We start from the raw sequence: 14,805 nt of genomic DNA on the forward strand, positions 1-14,805 counted from the left end.
CTCCAACGCTGGGTGCGAAGGCCGGATCGAACCCGGCCTATTGCACCCGCCGGCGTTGCTGCACCCGGGTGCAATGGGTGTGGGGCGATGGAACGCACCAGCAGCCTGTGGGAGCGAAGGCGGGGGCGTGTTTACACGCGCCCCTTTTCAAACCAAAAAAAAAAAAAAAAGGAAAATTGAAAGCGTTGGAGGTGCAAGCGTTGTTGGAGTGGGTGCAAGCGTTGGAGGTGCTCTTATTTTTTATAAACGTAAAAGCTACGAACCTTGCACTTATAATAATTTCATTTAATGTATAAAATAATTATACTTTTGTGGTATTGTAATTTTCCTATAGTTGCTCTCTTTGGAATTCAAACGCAAGACCACGAAAGTGCATATATATACTTTATAGCTCAAGTGCTGTGAGACTTGAACTAATGATATTTTGGAAGAGAGTCTTTGATGCCTCAACTTTTCCATTTAAGCTAGTAGGCATTCCAGACTATTTCAAAGACGATTAATTTTAAAAAATAAATTTTAGTTTTATAAAAATATTACATATAGATATTGATACAATGTATTTAAAATAATACTTCCTCCATCTACAAAAACATGACCTAAAGAAGGGTAACATGAGTTTTAAAAAAATTTATGTTGTTTATTTAGTGAGCGGGAAAAAAGGGTCTAAAGATTAATTAAGATAAGTGAAAAAAGTTAATTAAATTAATAAGTGAAGAAAGTGATCCACATATTAATCAAATCATTATTGAAAATAAATTATAACATATTTTTATGGATAGTTTTCCGTATTACGTACAAATATTGATACAACATACTCCCTCCGTTTTTTTATAAGTGTCTCATTTAGCTCATTTTTTTGTTTCTCAATAAGTGTTCCATTTCAAAATTTGAGAGTATATTTATGACATTTTTTCTATTCTATCCTTATTTAATACTTGTATGAATGTAATAATTAGTTGTATATATGCATTTATTATTTTTTATTAAATTGAGATTTATTAAAAAAGTGAAAAAGAAAAAGGATCCCTTGAAAGCACAAAGACGCAGACTAAGGGCACAAAACTTTAAAAGCGAAGGAAAACAACTCAAAAAGGAAACTCAGGATAATTATCCATATCATCCGACCAACGCCTATGGACGACATTATTCATTGCAATCATACTAGGCCTATTGGTGACGTCAACCACAAACTCCCTCGGCTTGTGACCTCTTTCTTCCGCATTCCTGAGACGACTTTTAATACAACCTTCCGGAATTGCATGTACAGGCTCTCGTCCCTTTACCGAGCCCTTTGGACGACCACGTCTGCGCTTCTGCTCCGAGAGCAACTGCATCCCCTGATTAACCTGCTCCTCTAACTTAATTATACGACTCGCCATGTCATCCGGAGTAGGATTGGATTGCTTATCAAAATCAACGTCCTTAATCGGAGAATTAACCCGCTGGCTCGCTGAAACTTCTGCCCCAACTACCGATTGCTGCTCTACCACATCTCCACTATTCGTTCCAGGATCCAACTCCAAAGTTCCCTCTACACTCGAGCCCTCCTTATCACTAGTCTTGTCCGTGTGAGGCGACCCATCAATTTCTCCCCCATTTAAAGCCTCTGCTTCATAAATGGAGTCCGCAATGATAGTCTCCTCCACTTCCTCTTCCTCATCCTCCTCAAGCGCTTGATATCGGTTAGCATCCCCCGCCAGAGGGAGATCATTTTCCTTAACCGGCACTGTAGCCGCTTCTAGAAGATCAAGACCTGAAAGAGGTTTAACAATATCAACTTTGAGCTGCCATGCAGGAGTCGGACCCTCTCCCTTATCAAGATTCTTCACCACCACAGCAGGAGGCTCAGTGATCTTTTGCTTGCTCGTGGCCCTATCAGCTCTCCGGCATTTATCCGTTGAATGACCTGTAAGTTTACAACGCGAGCAAAAAAGGGGCATAGATTCAAAACCAAACTCAATGTAGAACGATCTATCGCCGTCATCAATGTACATCGAGTTGAGAATAGGCAAAGCCATGTCAAGTTCCACCAAAACCCGCGCAAAATGTCCCACATGACCAGTAGCGGAGGCGTTATCAATTCGCAGCGGATGACCAAGCACACGACCTATACCAACAATAATCACCGGAGTCCATAACTCCACAGGGAGATAATATATCCGAACCCAGACCTAAGCCAGAGACGACACTTCCTTATACGGATCGAAATACCTAGTCCATTCACGGAAACGTATGTGGCCGATTGACAGTTGGAGAAAAGAACTCCCCTTAGCTTCCTTATATATGCATTTATTATGACAATTACTAAGATTACAAATGTAAAATATCTTATTTTATTGGTATGTGTATTTTGACGGCTGATGACATTTAATAAAAAACGGAGGGAGTATATGACATGAAATTTAAGAAAGCCGAAAGAAAGAGAAAGATTTCTAACAATTTACCCTCAAAATATTCAACACATGAACGAATTATTGATCCCAAGAAGAAAAAAAATACAAAACTTATAAATATGTGATGTAAACGCCTTAGTAACCTTTTTCTAAAAAAAATAGAATTACCAGAGGTATCTAAGTATAATCAAATAAGCAACTATGTGTGAGACAATTGCACGCAGGCGAATCACTACTCATACAAAAATGAATCGTATGCAGGCGAAATCACTATCTATATAAAAAAAATTGAATTAAACCAAATTAAGATCTTTCATAAAAAAGAATTTTTCGATGCCTCAAGTTTACCACTTGAACTGTGTCTCAGTAGCTAAATGCCTAGTAACCTTAACATACAAAGTCGAGCTTTCATTTATTGTTTCGATCATGTAATCATTTTTATTTTATGCGTCGCATCTGAGATTTTATTTTAAATTTACATATATTGCTCGCAGGGGTGAGCTATCGTTAGAGCACATTTTAAAATAAGAAATAAGAGCAATTTTTAATGTATGAATTTTATGTAGAACACGTATGAATTCGTTGTATAAAGGTATGAATTGTGAAAAATAAATTTTTGCTGCCTTTGGGACTCGAACTCAGGACCATAAATCCATTCAACAGGATTACGAATCAATTGTAGATCTTGATGATCTAAGGGCTGAAAATGATTCTTATTTTATATCTTAAGAAATGTTCTTATTTTAGCCATTCTCATTGCTCGCATATAATATATAGTACTATATAATACATCCATATCCATTTACATAATTGAATACAATAAATATAAAATCATGGAAAAGAGATCTTGATTATGTTCCCTAGCTATAGCTTTTCTCATAATTCCTCGCCACACATTTGGTAAGATGGATTGCAGAACGTAGTGGAGGTTTCACAATGTTCAAAAAGTTCAATAATACCACTTTATATATGTGGGCTTCCTTGTTGATGTGATTTAAAAAAAAAAAAACCCCTTCGAGTTTATATAAATAAAATTCAATTATTTTCAATAAAATATCAATTTTTGCAATTTGATAGTAGTTTGACTTGGGAATTTTTGTTTTTGAGTGACATTGAGATTTTGGTTTGACTGAATATTAATTTATACTCATATTATGTATTAATTGATCAGTTATTGTAACTCATATTATGATTTAATTTAGACTAGATAATGACTCATCTAGAGGAGAGCCTTCTGGAGCATACAAATTCCAAAAATACTAAGTACAAGTATTATTTAAGGAGTATATTTATTTTTTTCTTTCAAAGACTAAAAATGAATGGAACACATTTTTTGAAGGGAATGGAGTACATAATTGCACAAGTGAATATTATTTTAAATCTCAAAGTGTCTCATGAGTTTTATAAATTAAAGATATCCTAAAACTATTTATTTAAAGTACTAATTAATCAATTATTATCATCGATCATAAATGTCTTGCGTTCATTTTTAAGTCCATTAATGATAGTCATTTAAATGCAACATTTCATGCCAACAAATCTCTTAATACTTTTTAAAGTTAAATAAAATAAAATAAAATAAATCAAAAAGCTCACATATGCATATTTTCATGTTCAACACTGTACATTTCGGGCATTAGTCATCTTAACAATTAGTGCACCATAAGAAAATGCAACATAAAACAACCAACTAAGACAATTAATTCTCAACCTTTTACTCTTTTTCCGAAGTCTCAATAACTAATAGGGGTGCGTTTATTTTGATTATAAAATTTTCATTGAAAAAGAATAAATAAGAAAAGATGATAAAATATTATCTTTTTATTTTTATTTTTATTTTTATTAGAGATGAAAAGATGAGAAAATATTGAAAAACACATTTTCACACCCTTACCCTAGAATAATATTATCCAACATTAAAGAAAAAATGAGTGAAAAGGAGCTGCTCAAAAAAATATTTCACCTTGCCTGAAGAAAATTTTTTCATCATAATATATGAAAATGATGAAAAATAAATGAAAATCTATAACTTTTATATCTCACTACAAAAAAACGTACGATTACCGACGGCATTTTGCCGTCGGTAATAAGGCACGGGTCTCCGTTTTTGCCGCCGCCGTGCCGTCGGTAATTGTCGGCGGCGGCTTCGTCGTCGCTAATTTTGGTCGCTATTTTCGCATTTTTTTGTAGTGTCTCATTTTCCATCAAAGTAAATGCATCCTAATTGATTTCTAAATATCACAAGCATTGTTGCTTAGTGATATTCCCCAATTTGAGAGTGAAAAATAAGGATATAAATAATCCCAATTCCTTTATCCGCAAACTAGAAAAACAATATATTGATTTGGACACTCAACTGTTTTATTAAACTCAACAATTGATGCTTACCATACCGATTAAATTATTTAATGAAAGGAATGATTTTTACAAGAAGTTAATTAATGAAGTATTGATATAAATAACTCCATGTATATTTGTAAATTTTAAAATTTCGTCGGTTGGAAACTAAATTGGATGATCTCGTGCATCGTTATTAAATAAAATCGATTTTAAATAAAATTTCGTGAGGCTATAGAGCCGCTCATTGTTTAGCTAATTTTGTTGTTTGGTCATTTGGTGTAATGATCTGGAAGCAGGGATTCCCTTTCTGACTTATAGATATTGCTTACCGTAATTTAATATATAATTTATGGCTTTTTCATCAAAAATAAAATAAAATTGATCTTAGAGAAGATCTAAAAAAAAGTTTAGATATTTGTATAGAATTGGCTACCAAAATCAAATGTATTCATTTTAATAGTATGTCAATTTATTCTGACCAAATATCCTAAAAATAGTAAGTAATGCCTACTTTGATATAACTTGGCTCTATGTACAAATTGAATGAACAAAAGCAATTTCCATGATACCAAACTATCAAATTCTACCAGGCATTCACCGCCTCCCATAACGACACCCACTCCTTATATTATTGAATTTTATAACATTGATCATAATCGTCTATAAACAAATGTATAAATAGAAGCATAGGAATATAGGATCTAGTATGGACTTTATTTTCATACCCACACGCGCGTATATAAGGAGAGACTTAAATAAGAATAACTAAAATAAGAACGAATAATTATTTTTACTTATTAGATCATCAAGATTCATGGTGAATGGATTATCTCATTGAATGGGTGTATTACCTAAGTTCGAATTTTTAAAAGAGCAAAACTTTTATATTTTTTAAGTGCATTAATTAATAGCATTGATTGTTTTCACATTTTCACAAAAAAATATAATTCTCATTATAACCATACAAACATACACAAATAAGCTAATATATAATATTGAATAAATTGCTTGCAATTAATGCATGAATACCCGCAATTCAATTAATTGGTGAAATTTTCGACGCTCTAAGATTCAAACCCAAGTTTGAATGATTATTCACGCATTACCAACAACTTATTCAACACCGACATATTTATATCAAGGGAAAAACTGTTTGGCCATATTCTGGCCGGCCTTACTCTTATATCAATTCTCATTCTCACAATATATGACTATTCTCATTGGAACCATTCCCTATATATATATATATATATATAGAGAGAGAGAGAGAGAGAGAGAGAGAGTTGTTCGATTCAAAATTTTATTTTTATGATAAAATAAGAATAATGAATAAATCAACAAATTCTATGAATAATTAACTTATTTAATATGGTGAAAATTTCGCTCACTCCAGGATTCGAACCTAGACCAAAATGTTTGTTCATAAAAATTATTGATTTGTTAGCGAGTGTTCACATAAATTCTCAATTTTAATATTTTTAACGAAACATTTCTTTCTACTAAAATAAAAGTTTCTTTTAAAATATAAAATATGAATTATTTTTAACTCTTATATCATCAATATCTACGATTAATTCATCACTTTGTGAAATGAATTCAAGATATTGAATTTGAATTTTATAAGAAATAAAAATTTTAATTTTTAAAATTCAGACATTTACAGTTAGGAATTATTTTTGGCGTTATATATTACTCCCTCCGTCCCATTCCAATAGGCTCACTTCTTTTGGGCACGAAGATTAAGAAAACTTATTTTTTAGTAGAAAAATGATAGTAAAGTGGTGTGGTCCACACCAATTAAATACAATTTTTTTATCCAAAAAGGAAAATGAGCCTATTGGAGTAGGATGGAGGGAGTACAAAATTGAAGGTGTACCAAGAAATAATCAATGAGATAAAAACAAATACTAGAAAATTAATTATTCATTAAATTAATGTATGCGTAGGAAATGGACACAAAGATATGAAAAAAAGTACTCAACAGCTATAAGTCTCCGTTTTGTTTCATATCCTTAATGAACAGACCCCACCGTCTTCTTCACATCACAAGCCCACGAAAGGAGCTTCATATTTAAAATTAAAAAAGAAAAAAAGAAAAAAGAGTAGCTGATAAAAACACAAAGCAAGTTAATTAAGAAAGCAATTTATCATCGATTTGGCAAATGCAATGAGTGTAGATATGTCGTCCAATCTCCCCCCTTCTCAGCCCAGAGATCTTTTCGCCTCTGCTCCAGCTCTCTCACTCTCTCTTGTACTCTCCCTCTCTCTCTACTTTCCTTTTTCTTTTTAAATAAAATAAATAAATTGTTTTGCATGTAATTTCGAATTAGTTATGTGGTTTTTTAATTTTATTCTCGTTTTTGTGAAAGGCTGGTATTTTCCAAGGTGGCGGAGGCGAGGTGGAGGAGGGGGAGGGCGGGATCGGCGGCGACGCGGTGGAGATAAGCAGCGAGAATTCCGGCGCCGGCAAGTCGCGGTCGGACGACGACTACGAGTTGGCGGCGGAGGGATTAATGGATGATGAAGATGAAGATGAAAATGACGGCGGCGGCGGCAAGAAGAGGAAGAGGAAGAAATATCACAGACACACACCCCGACAGATTCGAGAAATGGAAGCGTATGTTTCTCTCTTTAGTCTCCTCCACACACACACACACACATGTGTATGTGTGAGAATTACATTCACCATTTTCAAGTTCGTATTAATTTATGTTTGTAATTTCTAGCATGTTCCATTTTTATTTGAGATATATGATGAATATGGCCGGAGAAATCAAAGGAGTAGATTAACGGCTTAAAAAAAATAATCAAATTTATTATGAGATTATGACAAGATCTGAAAGAGCTATTCTAGTATATTTTGTACCACGTTTTTCTTGATGTGTGTACAGTTATTTTCAGCTGTGCAAGTATGCATATGGCGTCCGAAGTTGTCAATTTCTCAGAGAGGGATATATTATACAGATTTAACAGTCATTTATTTATTTATTTTTATATATTTTACTACTATTAGTTAAGCTGACATATATGCAAGTGGGTCACTGTTTCAGTAAAATTAGTCATCTTTGAATTTGTTCATAGATTAAAGATACACATTTAATTTTCTTTGGAAAATATAATTTATATATAAATGTTCTATTTTTCTAAAATTTACTTCTCCACATACTATTTCACAAATATTAAATATAGTTATTTTAGTAAAACAATGATTTAATAAAATTAAAATTAAAAATTAGGCTATATTTTTGGGACACCCTAAAAAAAAGATTAATTTCATGAGATGGGAAGAAGTATATAGTAGAGTATATTGCATAATGTTCTTTGTAGGCTTTTCTAAGTTGGGAATATATAATTTGCAGATTATTTAAAGAGTCCCCTCACCCAGATGAGAAGCAAAGGCTGGAGCTAAGCAAGCAATTAGGGCTTCATCCTAGGCAAGTGAAATTCTGGTTTCAAAATCGTCGAACGCAGATTAAGGTAATCGATCACTAACTATTTATCATTCATCTACAATTTGTTGCATGTTTTCCAGAAATGAAGATTTATTGAACTAATAAGTGTTAATGAGAAAACTCGATATTTAAGAATTAGGAGTGATAGAACCTATATCTTGAATTGAATGCATTAACAAGTGAAAAATAAAATTCTAAAAATAAAGGCGAAAAAAAAAGTTTTTTTTTTTTTTTGAAATTAGTACAGTGATAAAGTGAGCATACAACATCCCGTTCGAATTAACTCTGAAAACCAATTTAAACAAGTGGAAATACCCTAGTTTTTAACCCAATAAATAAATTTAGTTACAGATTCTGACCCGAACTTCAACTAGTTAGTACTCTCTCCGTCCCATAAAAATATGCATAGTTTGGGATGACACGAGTTTTAAAAAATCCTGTAAAATATACTCCCTCCGTCCTGCAAGTCTTGACACGTTTGGGTTCGGCACGAGAATTAAGGAGTTGTAGATTAGTGTTTTAAGTGTGTAATTAATAAAATATAAAATTGATAAAGTAGGAGAGAGAATGTAATAAAAGTGATAAAGTAGGAGAGAAAATATAATAAAGGTGATAAAGTAGGAGAGAGAAGGTAATAATTATTACCCAAAAAGGAAACGTGTCAAGATTCGTGGGATGGCCCAAAAAGGAAAACGTGTCAAGATTCGTGGGACGGGGGAGTAATATAAATGGAGAAAGAGTTTCACATTGATTGTGATGTTTAGTGGGAGAATTATTACTATAAATGAAATATGCATGTTTTTGTGGGACGGACGAAAAAAAAATTATATATATTTTTATGGGACGAGGAGTATATTATTCAAGTTTTATAAAGTGATTATGTGACAAATTAATTTTGACCTGTTAGCGGGATTTTAAAGGTGACATTTCAAACCGTGTAAATTTAATGATGTGGAAATTTGAGATGTTCCATGACATATTTTATAATTATTTTATACATAAACAACATTTTTTATAACACAAAATATTTCAATTTTCCACATCATTAAATATTTACAGTGGAAATGCCACGCTTAAAATTCGGGTACCAACAAAAATCACTAATGAGCTCAAATTGTGAATAAATCAGTTTATGAGGCTTCAATAATATATTAATTGAAGTTGGGATTAAAATTGTGATTAAATCTATACTAATAGAAAAAGAGCCTAAGTCAGTCTAAGGTATAACTTGTGGATTGTCTATTTTATTTCTATTATATATTTATTATTATATTTATAAAATATAAATCTATTTTGATATACATTTATTTGTCACCCAAATCTATAAAGAATACTTTATATCTATAGCTATTGATAATACTTATGAATAAATATATCCATTCAATAAATTATCTAATAAAAATAATAAATTAATAGATTTTTTAAAATAATAGATTATCAATTAAAATAACATTAATTACACGTACAAGGTACGTTTTTTCTGCTAATCAATTGAAAAGAGCGGTGTGTTTGATTTGCACTTGCAGGCTATACAGGAACGTCATGAAAACTCTTTATTAAAATCCGAAATAGACAAACTCCGCGACGAAAATAAAGCGCTGAGAGAATCCATCAAGACGCAGTCTTGCCTTAACAAGGATGCTGCCGCTGCCGCTGCCACCACAACTGAAGGCCAGAAACTCAGACTAGAGAATGCAAGGCTCAAAGCTGAGGTACAACAACATATACATGCATTTTCAAGAATGGGTGTGTTTTTAGAGTTAATTGCATGTAAATACACAAATCATGATTAATCTACTCTGCAGGTTGAAAAGCTTAAATCAGTTATAGGAAAACACCCCCATGCTCATGGAACATCACCGAGAAGCTCGTCGCACTCTTCAGGAAACGATCAAGAAAACCGTAGCTCGTTCGAGCTCTTCGCCGCGAATTCCGGCCTTGAGAAAGCGCGCATCATGGAAGCTGTGAGCAGAGCCGCGGACGAGCTGAGGAAGATGGCCAGCCACGGGGAGCCGCTGTGGATACGGAGCTACGAGACGGGGCGTGACATACTCAACTACGACGAGTATAGAAAAGACTTCTGCGCTGCAGAGGATCACAACAGCACGCAGCCAAGGAAGAAATCATCAGTAGAGGCCTCAAGAGAGACTGCACTCGTCTTTGTCGATCTCCCTTGGCTCGTCCAGACGTTCATGGACGCGGTGATTATATCTACTAGTTTTGCTCTCGTGTTATATTTCATCAAACACAGCAGAGTTTGAAGGAAATATGTTTGATTACAGAATCAGTGGAAGGAGTTGTTTCCTTGCTTGATCTCGAAGGCAGCTACAGTCGATGTCATTTGCAACGGAGAGGGCCCCAACAGAGACGGTGCCGCTCACTTGGTAAGACCATATTTTGAAAAACTGTACAAAATCTATATTCACCACCATATATAGAAGATGCAATTCACACTATGGTAGATGTTTGCCGAGATCCAAATGCTGACCCCGTTGGTCGCCACGAGAGAGGTGTATTTCGTCCGATACAGCAAGCAGATAAGCGCAAACCAGTGGGCAATAGCTGATGTCTCGGTTGACGGAGGCGAGGACAGGACAGACACATCTCCGCACAGGTGCAGGAAGCGTCCATCGGGTTGCATCATCGAGGACAAATCCAACGGCCACTGTAAGGTTGTAAGAGATTACAAAATCATACTTTGCTAAGCCCTATTCCTGTCAAGCAATCTTATATCACTAGTTTTGCTCTCGTGCAATTTTCTTTTTCCAGGTAACTTGGGTAGAGCACGTCGAGTGCCAGAGAAGCACGGTTCACTCTCTGTATCGGACCATAGTCAACAGCGGGCTAGGATTCGGCGCGAAGCACTGGCTCTCCACATTGCAGCAGCAGTGCGACCGCCTCGTTTTCCTCGTGGCTACGAATGTTCCTGTAAAAGATTCAAGTGGTAAAATGAGTTGAGTTATAGTTTCCTCAAAAGTGACTGAAATCTGTAAATAATAGTAATAATCAATTGTGATTGAAAGCAGGCGTTGCTACACTTGCTGGGAGAAAAAGCATATTGAAACTAGCACAGAGAATGAGCAGAAGTTTCTGCAGAGCGTTAGGCGACTCGAGCTTCAATTCGTGGAACAAAATCACCAGCAAAACCGGAGAGGAAATCAGGGTGGCAACGAGGAAGAACCACAACGACCCCGGGGAGCCTCTTGGCACGATCTTGTCTGCCGTTGCTAGTGTCTGGCTCCCCGTCCCTCACCACGTCCTCTTCGACTTCCTAAGAGACGAGAATCGTAGAAACGAGGTCTCAACTCAAATCACCACTTTCATCACTACTTTAACCTAACCTAACCTGTTTCTTACTAAATTTCTTGGAAAACATCTCTCAGTGGGACATAATGTCTAAAGGAAGCACAGTGCAAACCATTGCAAACCTAGCCAAAGGGCAAGACCGAGGAAACGCAGTCACAACCATGGTGAGACTGAGCCAAAACCACCACGAGAAGGCCACACTTTATACTAACCCCGAGTTCTACGATCATGGTTTCAGGCAATGCAGAACGAAGAGCACAAGATGTGGGTGCTCCAAGATAGCAGCACCAACGCCTACGAGTCAATGATCATCTACGCCCCCGTGGACATCAAAGGGATGCAGTCAGTGATTACGGGCTGCGACTCAAGCAACATAGCAGTGCTGCCCTCCGGCTTCTCGATCCTTCCAGATGGGATCGAGTCGAGGCCGCTGGTGATCACATCCAGGCCGGAGGAGAAGAGCGCAGAAGGAGGGTCCTTGCTTACCATGGCATTCCAGATACTAATCAGCAATGCATCAGCAACAAAACTCTCTTTGGATTCAGTGGAATCGGTTAACATCCTCATATCTTGCACGCTGCAGAATATAAAGACCACTCTGCAGTGTGAAGATTGAAGCCATTTTTTTTTTTCATTTAGTTATTATCAGTCAGAACAGAGTAGTACTAGCATTCTTTTTAATCTGTTCTAAAAGGGAACAAATAGGGAATGTATTTTTGCCATAACTAGCAAGCTACTAAGAAGATAGACTACACTACTTTTTGTGTGAAATTGTACATTTATGAAGATTTTGATAGCTTAGAAACATCATCCCATGCTTCTGTTTCCATTTTTTTTTTTTATTCTTCTGATTGGTATGATATTAAGGGCAAATTGACGTCGTTGAATGTGTCTAGTTTGCTACTAATCCAAAAATGATGTTATTATTGCAATGTGTCTATTTTTAATCCCTTGTGTTTTTAGTCCTATCTATCTTGTAATAACACTTGGAGCTTCACTTGAAAAAAATTGCCAAAAATCAAGAATTTGCAATCATGGAATTAGTTATGTTGCAATTAAAAATTCTAAAAGACATTTCATCACATGATTCCCAATCAAACTCCCCCAAAATCAGAGCAATCCATCATAAACTCCCACAGATCAAAATTCAACATAACAAACACTGAAAACCACACTACATTAACAGAAGATATAATTTCCAAATACAGCAATTAGATTCCTCGCAGCCTCAAAAAACAAAAAATTCTTACAATTTAAAAAACAAATTTCAAACTTGGTTCAACTCGGATTCCAAAGGAATCCCGAGGCCCTGCGGCGGCGCGTCGTCCTTGGACTTGGGGGCGGGGCGGGGGGGGACAGGGACAGCCCAGAAGGTCTTGTTCTTGCTGACGGGGCGGCCCTTCTCGAGCTGGACGACGTCGCCGACTTTGAACTGGTTCAAGGGGTCGTGGGCCTGGTATTTCTTCTTCTTCCTCACGCGCCGCTTGTACTTTGGGTGTGGGGCCAGGCGCGTCACCTCCACGGCCACCGTCTTGTCGCTGGCGGCGCACACCACTCTGCCTTGCAGCGTCCTCATTGCCTTGATCACGGGGCGCGCCGCCGCGGGAGGTGGAGCGGCGGCGGCGGCGGCGGGCCTCAAGGGGGCATGGAGGAAGGGGGTGGTGAGGGAGAGGGATTTGAATTGGGATGTTAGAAGCATTGTTGATTGATTTTTTTCTGGGTTCGAATTGGATAACAGAGGTGGGTTTTTGTGTGGGAGTAGCACGACGCCTGGATAAAGTCGCGCATCATATCTAGCGATTTCACTTGCTCAAAAAGCACGACTCCTTCCATTTTGGAAGCGTAAAAAAAAATTTGAGCAACTCTTCGTGGGTTTTTTTGTTATATATTTTTAATTTTATTTGATTTGTATATTGTCGTTTGCTCTAACTGGTTTTGTGATGATTATATTTACACTTGAATTAACTGTATGTCATAATTTGTATAATTGATTGTTATTTTCTACGCGCATCATTAATCCATTATAAATCACACATATTTCGAGATTTTGTACAATTATTTTTTGAATAAAAATAAACACAAATACAGATTTATAGATTACAACAAATCGACCACTTAAAATGTTTTTACTTGAATTTCTTCTCATTTTCGAGAGTTATACTATTATAGTACTCTCTCCGTGCCAATAATAAAATTCTCAAAAAAATAAGACACACAAATTAAGAAAATATAGATGAAATAAATGAAGAGAGAGATAAAGAGAATAGTGAAAGAGTAATAGATAGATAAAGTAAATGAGGAGAGAAATATGATGTGCTTCAGATAAGGGGTCTGAGTGTGGTGTTTTAATTGGAGTTGAGTTTTTAAGTCAATTTTCTGGAATTTTGGTCTGTCTTGTGTAGGATTTCTCTCCATCAACCCACTTCAGATTCTTTATCATGGAAAGGTTTAATTATTGGAAATTTTTCAACCAAGAAGATGTACTTTCATATTCATAAAGCTTCCTTGATTGTGGACAACTTTTCGTCAACTTTCAGAAGAATTTGGATGAAATTTATTCTTTGTAAAGTATCAGCATTTGTGTGGAAAGCTCTCCAAGATTGGATTCCTACCATACACAATCTGATGAAGAGAAGAATTGCCCTTGAGGTCAATAATCAAAGTTGTCCAAGTTGTTCCTCTCATGAAGAATCGATCGATCATTTATTGCTAGTATGTTCTTTTTCTGCTATCGTGTGGAATAAAATTTACAACTGGTTGAAGATCATTTGCCTCTGTTTTTCTTCGATCTTGGAATATTTCTGTGAGTTTGTCAATTTGTGCAATAACAAGATGGAAAAATTGATGTTCAACATGATTTGGAAATGTGTTTGTTCGAGAATTTGGAAAGCTCGAAATGAAATAATTTTTAAAGATAGAAACATTGATTCTGCTGAAATGGTGGATAACATTATTTTTTGCACGTGGAGGGCGATGTTGTCTAGTAACTTTTGTTATTCGGTTCACGATTGGTTTGTAGATCCAATCCATTATTTTTCTTCTAAGTTTTCTTCTTGACTTGTGATTTAATATGTTCTCATGTACTTTTTGGGTTGAATACCCCTTGTACTCACTATTATTTATTTGATTTACTTTTTCAAATAAAAAAGAAGAGTAGATATATATATATTTTTTTATGATTGGGACATTATAAATGAAATGTTAAAAAAGAAAATTTGGGACGTTAGAAGTACTTTAAAATATTACTCCCTCCGTCCGCCAAAATTATGTAAAATTGCTTGGGCACGAGATTTAATAAAATTGGTGATGATTTT

The 14,805-nt window shown here is 35.4% G+C and overlaps 2 protein-coding genes across 3 annotated transcripts; one reads left to right on the forward strand and one right to left on the reverse strand.

Moving 5' to 3' along the window:
• The first annotated feature begins 6,748 nt into the window (after positions 1 to 6,748).
• On the forward strand, positions 6,749 to 13,209 carry LOC130992475 (homeobox-leucine zipper protein GLABRA 2). 2 transcript variants are annotated; one of them, XM_057917124.1, is made up of 11 exons: positions 6,749 to 6,984; positions 7,103 to 7,350; positions 8,093 to 8,210; positions 9,712 to 9,897; positions 9,991 to 10,386; positions 10,468 to 10,569; positions 10,648 to 10,857; positions 10,955 to 11,138; positions 11,212 to 11,483; positions 11,569 to 11,655; positions 11,730 to 13,209. In XM_057917124.1, exons 1-11 carry the CDS (start codon positions 6,901 to 6,903, stop codon positions 12,105 to 12,107), a joined length of 2,265 nt encoding a protein of 754 aa, XP_057773107.1. In that variant the 5' UTR covers positions 6,749 to 6,900; the 3' UTR covers positions 12,108 to 13,209. The 2 variants fall into 2 exon arrangements, with proteins under 2 accessions (XP_057773107.1, XP_057773108.1); XM_057917125.1 differs by having other exon boundaries at positions 6,750 to 6,984; positions 10,955 to 11,129.
• LOC130992476 (30S ribosomal protein S17, chloroplastic) lies at positions 12,645 to 13,404 on the reverse strand. The gene has a single exon (XM_057917126.1). It carries the CDS (start codon positions 13,188 to 13,190, stop codon positions 12,759 to 12,761), a length of 432 nt encoding a protein of 143 aa, XP_057773109.1. The 5' UTR covers positions 13,191 to 13,404; the 3' UTR covers positions 12,645 to 12,758.
• Positions 13,405 to 14,805: the final 1,401 nt, after the last annotated feature.

Source organism: Salvia miltiorrhiza, chromosome 7, assembly GCF_028751815.1.
Source record: "Salvia miltiorrhiza cultivar Shanhuang (shh) chromosome 7, IMPLAD_Smil_shh, whole genome shotgun sequence".
Lineage (NCBI taxonomy): Eukaryota > Viridiplantae > Streptophyta > Magnoliopsida > Lamiales > Lamiaceae > Salvia > Salvia miltiorrhiza.

Bases quoted from the DNA above. Each gene is read 5' to 3' on its own strand.
- LOC130992475 (XM_057917124.1), top strand. From the start codon at position 6,901: ATGAGTGTAGATATGTCGTCCAATCTCCCCCCTTCTCAGCCCAGAGAT. The intron at 9,898-9,990 runs GTACAACAACAT...TCTACTCTGCAG, and splicing joins ATGCAAGGCTCAAAGCTGAG to GTTGAAAAGCTTAAATCAGT. The intron at 10,858-10,954 runs GTTGTAAGAGAT...TTCTTTTTCCAG, and splicing joins AATCCAACGGCCACTGTAAG to GTAACTTGGGTAGAGCACGT.
- LOC130992476 (XM_057917126.1), bottom strand. From the start codon at position 13,190: ATGCTTCTAACATCCCAATTCAAATCCCTCTCCCTCACCACCCCCTTC.